The sequence below is a fragment of the Copadichromis virginalis genome, linkage group LG18 (assembly GCF_057382275.1).
Source record: "Copadichromis virginalis isolate Kocher_CV1m ecotype Utaka linkage group LG18, C_Virginalis_male_GT1.1, whole genome shotgun sequence".
In the NCBI taxonomy this organism is placed as follows: Eukaryota; Metazoa; Chordata; class Actinopteri; order Cichliformes; family Cichlidae; genus Copadichromis; species Copadichromis virginalis.
Window position 1 is genome coordinate 29,005,408 of NC_140635.1, and position 7,025 is coordinate 29,012,432.

Below are 7,025 nucleotides of genomic sequence, written 5' to 3' on the forward strand. Positions count from 1 at the left end.
GACTGCTGTTGTGTTTCTCAGCCTGCAACGGTTCAACATTTGTTTACTTTTAGGAGAAAATTGAATGTTTTGTTACTGTTACGGTGCGCTAAGGTAAGTATAACAGCTTCACATACACAACTGTAGTTTTAAGCATGTAAATCTCTGATACGAAAACAGGTATCTCCTGTTCAGAAATTCAAACTTCTTCTTTGAGGTTAACTTGGCTTTATTCACATTTTGTTTAAAATCCTCACATTTTATCAAGGCTGGCTTGACTCCCATGGCTGACCCATGTTCTTGTGTCCCCTTTAGTCCTCATCTTCTTTTTATTTTAATTTGCACTTTTAATAGTTCTCTAAATATACCATATTTGCTTTTCTTGGGATGCACTTAAGAGGCTAAACTACTCCAAATTCACCACTCGTCTAAAAAGAAGGCTTAAGACGAATGAGGCTGTGTGAATGAGATTCAAAACAGCTAATGAATATTCATCCCCCAACCTTATTTCACATATTAAAAAAAGACATACAAAGTTAACCTTTGTGCTGTTGTTACATTGGTATGCACTCTTTATATGTATCAAAAGGTATAAAAGGTATATATAGATCTGAAAGTCTAGATTACAAGGCTATACATAGAAACGCATAAACACAACCTTTGCATGTATTTAACACCTGTATACGCCTCCTGAAATGAAATATCATATAAGAAAAACCAGACAGGCTATACATTTAGATATAATGAAAGTCCTCATTGTTGTTGTTCTTCTTCAACCTGTGCATCCTGTATTACTTCCCAGGGTTTTTCCCAGTGTCTTCAACCTCAGTGATCACTTCTTCAGGCTTAGCCGATGGGATAGAATAGAAAAACTGGCAACACAAAACAGGAAACAAAGCTTTTAAATTTTGTATACACACATCTTTGTGGTTCGAAAAATGTTAGAAATGTGAGCTTGTGTATTCACAGTCTACAATGTACTCACATTAAATGCATCGTTTTTTTCCAGGAAATATTTGTACTTTGCTGGGGGGCGAGGAATCGGAGGAAAAAGGACCTTAGTCACCCTAAAACACACAAGTATACACAAAACGATCCTTGACACGCTTTTAGTTTTAAAAGGGGGGAAAAAACAGATGCAAGGGAGGAAGTGTTTTATCTTGTATCTCCTTTTGCATTCTCCTTATTTGGTTAGTTAACAAGTCAAACCGGGGGATTTTTGCCTGTAGGTTGAAGAACTTTAGGGTGGATGCTGTGGTGTGAAGAAAGATGCCATTCTCTCACTTCTCCTTTTCAACTTTGTTCTTTCACATTTAAAACCAGTTTCACATTTAAAAATCATGACAAAGTGGATCAGAGAGACACAAACAGCTTAAAACAAAACAAACCAGCAAAAGGAGGAGTCACAATACCTCTGATAGCGCACAAACAGCACCAAAGCCAGCAGGCCCATGGGTACTCCGAGACAAATGAAGACTATCACCACAGGCTTGAGCACAGAATCTGACTGTTCCATCGCTACAGATACACAACACAAAAGCACTGTTCATTAAACTGACATGTTGATAATTATAACACTGCATCATCAGCCACTGTTTCAACCACTGCACAAGAAGACATAGAGGACTTACACGGTGTGACAGTGGGACTCCATTCACTCCAGTGATCTGATCCTGAGCAATGCGATGATATTCTTGTCCTCATTCTCACGCTATAGCTGTGTGAAGGATCTACACTTGCCACTGTATGATTTGTATGGTGTTTGGGTAGCCAAGATGTTTTTTTTTCCTGTTTTAAAGAGATTAATCAAAAAATGGTTAATCTCACTTTAACAAGGCCGACTGATAAGATTGCTCTGACTTTGGACTTCAATTAACCCTCTGAGGTCTAAGTATGACTTATCATAACCCTCTTTTTTAAATTGTTTTACAAAGAAACTGAAAACTGAGCTTTTACAATTTTTAAAGCTTAGTTTCTTACAATAAAAACACAGTTTTTATCTTGCAAGGACTGCACCTTTATCTCCTTTTTTGGCATCAGATTGTGGTTATTCTTTGCAGGTTTTCTGTACAGTCTGGGTTAAGTTGACACCTGCTGCATTGGCATGCCCTTAACAGCACTAATCATTGGTTTTTTCCCCCCGTTTTTGCGTTTTTATGAGGACAGAAACATTTTTCAAAGCAGGGGCAGCATTATTATTATTTTGTTTAAAAAAAATAGCCATACATATGGAGCCTTAGACCTCACAGGGTTAAAAAGAAGTTTGTCTTGTTCACTATTCCTGCCACACGTACAAAAAAAACAAAAACAGAATGTTGCATCTGGAATAATGACAGCCTGTGGTGAAGCGTACTGTACCTGATCACGTATTTCCACTTCATTTTCAAAACAGTTAGGATTAACGGCGTTTCTGGTGCGAGGCAGGTCCCATTTTACAATCAGGTTATCATTATTGAACGATGCAGAGATGTTAGCAGGTGGAGGAAGATGCTCTGTCACACACACACATACAAGCACATGATCAGTAAGGTATCTGACAACAACACAACCTAAACCTAACCTCAAGCCTTAGCTTGTGTTCTAAAAAGACTTGATTTGTGTAAGGTCAGAACAGTTTTCCACTTTTCCTCAGTCCATTTTAAAATTAATGCCTGCTTTTAATGCACTGCAGAGACCCGAGAGAATATTGATTTTCGGCCGATTCTCAGAATTTTTGATGATATTATGTATCATATATTATGAGGTGTTTCAAAGTCACTGGGAGGAACATCATTCTGAAATTGTTCCACAACTTTGTAAACAAAGTTTTTTGCAGATTGGTGAACCTCTGCCCATCTAAACCTCTGGGAAACACTACCTCTCTTAAGAAGCTCAATCCTGTCACTGAGCTGTTGCCAGTAACAAAATGTTCTTTCAGCTGTTTCTTTTTATTATCCCTTACTTTTCCAGCCTTTTGTTTCCCCATCCCAAAGTTTGAGATGTGTTGCAGGCAACAAATTCAAAATCAGATAATATTTTTCCTGAAATAGTAAATCTGTTTAAAAATGTGATGTTTTCTGTGCTCTGCTGTGAATAAAATATGGGTTTATGAGCTTTCCAAACATTCCATCCTTTTTTACATACATTTTACTCAACAACTTTCGATCCCAACTTTTTTTGAATTGGGTTCATATAACTACTCAACACTGTTTGTATAGTATTACCTAGTGTGTCCATGTCATACACGTAGGTGTAAGATATCCAGTTGTGCAGGGACATGTTAAAATGTAAAACTACGCCTGATATTTCCCCACTGACAGTCAAGGACATCGATCCAACTCTTTCCACAAAAGTACGGCTTAGAGACTTAATTACTGTTTCCTCATTACAGACACTGGAAGAGAGAAGTACAGAGTTAAAACAATGTTTACCGTTCATTGTTCCACATTAAAATGAACCTTTAAAAAAATCATAATACCTGATAAACACAGAGAGCCGAGTATCTTTCTCTAAGGTGTTGAATGACCAGGAGCAGTTGAGCTTATTTGTTGAGTCGAGGAGGCAGATAAACGTCTCCTTTATTTCTGAAAGCGGTTTATGTGAAATCTCCTCTGCTGAATTCTGTATGTTAACCATCTAATACAAAAATTTACAGTTTACAGTTTATTTAAATACCATGCACTGCGTCTGTGAGGTCATTAGAAAACAAAAGTGTTTATACAAAAGCTTATTCTCATTTTCACCTCATACGTGTCTGAAAACTCCTGACAGAGATCCAAACCATGGCTTTCAGTCGCTGCTATAAGAAAACACACGTTTAATCTGCAGCACAAATTCTTAACTGATCAGAATTTTATATTTTTTTTTCTATAAACTGGGTTTTAGAGGAGTCCAGTTTTGATTAGCTTACTGTGTAAAGGAAGCAGGAAACAAAGTCTGACACCACCCAGATTAAAAAAGGTTAAAGTAAAATCATTGTTGAAATAAAGCTCCTGGTATTTCCTGCAAAAATATTTTGATTTTCACATTGCCAAAAGCCATTCTTCTTAAGCGTTTTTTTCCCCTGAGGACATGTTTGCATTGCGATTAATCATCCACCTACCACTTTGAGGGAACCACAAAACCAACGAAGTGGACCAAATTACAAGACGGATCGGAAACACAGCCATGGCCGACCTGAGTGTTTTACACACACACACACAGAAAGACAGAGACACAGATACACACTAATGAGCATAAAGTCTTCAGCCACCGTACAGTAAACACAGGAACGCCATTGTACCACTTTACAATGAGCAATTTCCTGTGTTTAATACTTCCCCTTTTTACATGCTTACTTGTAGAAGGTGGGTGCTTGTAAGGCGTCTAAGTGGGCACATAATCAACCACAAAGAAACATCTTTTCTCAGATGAGTCTTAATTCTTCACTAGGTTACAGTCACTTGTCCATTTTACACTTATTTATACAAAAAAGAAAGACTTGGTTTGGTTTATTCACTCTGTTTATATCTTCTCCCTCAAAAAAAAAAAGACAAGTGGACCCAACTATGACTCACTGTGCTGGCGTAACACGCTCTTATGAATTGAGGTAAATTCCCAAGTTTCCTACCAGCTATATTATATTAAAAATTGTGTAAATAGCAATAATAATAAAGTCTCACCTTCTGCTGTCCCTCCTCCGTGTCTTGTGGCTCTCTGTGCTCTCGCTGCCTGAAGACAATGACACATTTCTGGGGAAAGAAGAAGCATGACGTCACATACTGTACTCAGATCCAGGAAACCAAGACTTTCTTTCTGTTTCTTCTTTTTTCTTCATTTGCTCGTAAAGCAGATCAAGCAAAGTGAAACAGGTCAACATCAATGCATAAATATTATCAGCTTCAACAAAGCAAAGCAGATCTATATCAACAAACTAAAGTAGATCAACATCATGTGGTTTTCTAATACAAACCACATAATGTTGATCTACTTTAGTTTATTTGGGTTAAACCACATTTGAGGTAAAAACAATAACAACTAGATGTAATAACGAGACAGAATTACATATAACATCTTTTTGTATAAGATGTTGTCCCCCTGGTTCAGTCTGCTTTTTCTGTCTTTCCTCCACTTTTCTTTCTCTATATGTTAGAATCAGTTAGCTCACAATCTGCAGCTTCAGCCGACCCTGCAGAGAAGTCTCTCCTGTGTTAATATCAACACTTCACCGAGTTCTTTTGATTCCTCAGAGGCATCCGATGGAAGACAAAACACTGCTCAGTAGACCATTTAACACTTTATTTCTCTTTCACATTACTTCTAGAAGGGAGATGCGTCCTGCAAGGCACGTTGCTGCAGATCTCAAAATGGTGGTGTGCCCCTGACAGTTTTATTACAGTTTTATTACGGAGTTTTATTATTCCCTCATTCTAATCTAAACAACAGTGTCTCAGTAACTTTCCACTAGAGATGGTCCCCTCTTACCTACATTTTTCCCAGGCGAGCGTAAGCGAGAGTCTGCAGCGATCTACTACACAAGGAAATATGGTCTATATAACTTTATAACACTTATTATTAATAAAAAGCATAGCATTATTGAGGCACTGAAAAATTATTTATTCCCAACAGCTGATACCTGAAGTATTCACTGGTGTGTTGGATAAATGTCAGGGTTTTCCCACCCAGTTTTATACCTGAGCAGGGGAAGTGTGAGGACAGTCTGCAGGCAGTCACTGACTACACATCTCCCTGTAGACAGTGTTTGTTCTTGATGGAGGCAGTATATTAAATAAGTGCTAAAGTCCATGTAATCCCTGACACATATTAAGTAGTCTAGGACAACCCAAAAGTATAGACCTAATGCTAAATACAGTGGCTGGAGGCAGGAAATGAGCAACAACAGTTATTATTTTGTGAAACAGTGAAAATAAAATAAGACACATTTTACAAAATCCACAATAACACTAATAATAAGCCGGCTTAACAAAAACAAACCAAAGAAACACAGTCCCATTGAGCTCAATATTTCAGTTTGTCCTTTTTGGTCATTCGTCAAGTCAAGATTTCTTTTAATTTCAGTTCCTTTTTTTGTTTTGGTTTGGTGATTTGAGTTGTTACCACTTTGGTTTTTTCAAGAGAGAATAATGACATTCTTCAACAAGGGCTCAGGCTGTTTGGGCACAGGTTCGCCATCTCCATTCGGAGAGAATTCAGGAATCAGTTCCAGTTGCTTTATCAACGCAGACAATAAAAAAACCTAGCCAAGATGAGGTATCAGCATGAACAAGGCAAGGGACACAGCCACGTGGCCTCTCTACCTCGTGCTCCCATCAGCTTAACATTAAAGTTTTCAAATTAAGCTACAGGCCGGTGGCTCTGACATCCCACCTGATGGAGACCCTGGAGCAACTGGTCCTGGCTCAGCTTCGGCACCTGGTGAGCTCATCATTGGACCCACTTCAGTTTGCCTACCAGCCTGGCATTGGAGCGGATGATGCCGTCATTCACCTCCTACATCGTTCCCTTGCTCACTTGGAGACCGCTGGGAGCACTGTGAGAATCATGTTCTTTGATTTCTGTAGTGTCTTCAACACCATTCTTCCCACGGTCCTGAAGGACAAGCTGGAGAACTCAGGATTGGACCATCACCTCACTACCTGGATTTTGGACTACCTCACCGACCGATCACAGTATGTGAGGACTCAGGGCTGTGTGTCGGACAGGGTCCTCTGCAGTACGGGGGCGGGTTCTGGCTCCGTTCCTCTTCACCATCTACACTGCAGACTTCTCCCACAACTCCACCCAGTGCTTCCTGCAGAAGTTCTCTGATGACTATGCAATAGTCGGCCTCATCACTGATGGGGACGACAGGGAGTACAGAGGACTGACCCAACACTTTGTGGACTGGTGCCAGCTGAACTACCTCCAGATCAACACTAGTAAAACCAAGGAGCTGGTGGTAGACTTCCGCAGGCACAAACATCCTCCACTGCAACCACTGAAAATCCAAGGTATGGACATTGAGGCTGTGGACAGCTACAGGTACCTTGGAGTTCATCTATGACTCTGTGGTGGCCTCAGCCATCTTT

General features: G+C 39.4%; 1 protein-coding gene across 2 annotated transcripts; it reads right to left on the reverse strand.

Moving 5' to 3' along the window:
* Positions 1-4,706, reverse strand: LOC146688198 (interleukin-5 receptor subunit alpha-like). Of its 2 annotated transcripts, none has more exons than XM_085438956.1 (10): positions 4,620-4,706; positions 4,061-4,134; positions 3,702-3,754; positions 3,437-3,594; positions 3,183-3,352; positions 2,338-2,471; positions 1,611-1,767; positions 1,392-1,497; positions 965-1,046; positions 1-851 (listed from the first exon to the last, which is right to left on the reverse strand). In XM_085438956.1, exons 2-10 carry the CDS (start codon positions 4,125-4,127, stop codon positions 771-773), a joined length of 1,008 nt encoding a protein of 335 aa, XP_085295082.1. In that variant the 5' UTR covers positions 4,128-4,134; positions 4,620-4,706; the 3' UTR covers positions 1-770. The 2 variants fall into 2 exon arrangements, with proteins under 2 accessions (XP_085295082.1, XP_085295081.1); XM_085438955.1 differs by having other exon boundaries at positions 2-851; positions 3,702-3,757.
* Between the last annotated feature and the right edge of the window lie 2,319 nt (positions 4,707-7,025).

What these genes read in the sequence shown, in the direction of transcription:
- LOC146688198 (XM_085438955.1), bottom strand. Translation starts at nt 4,127, where the DNA reads ATGGCTGTGTTTCCGATCCGTCTTGTAATTTGGTCCACTTCGTTGGTT. An exon ending in TTTGTGGTTCCCTCAAAGTG is followed by an intron (nt 3,758 to 4,060) that starts GTAGGTGGATGA and finishes GTTTTCTTATAG; the next exon opens with CAGCGACTGAAAGCCATGGT. An exon ending in AAGTGGAAATACGTGATCAG is followed by an intron (nt 1,768 to 2,337) that starts GTACAGTACGCT and finishes TCTTTAAAACAG; the next exon opens with GAAAAAAAAACATCTTGGCT.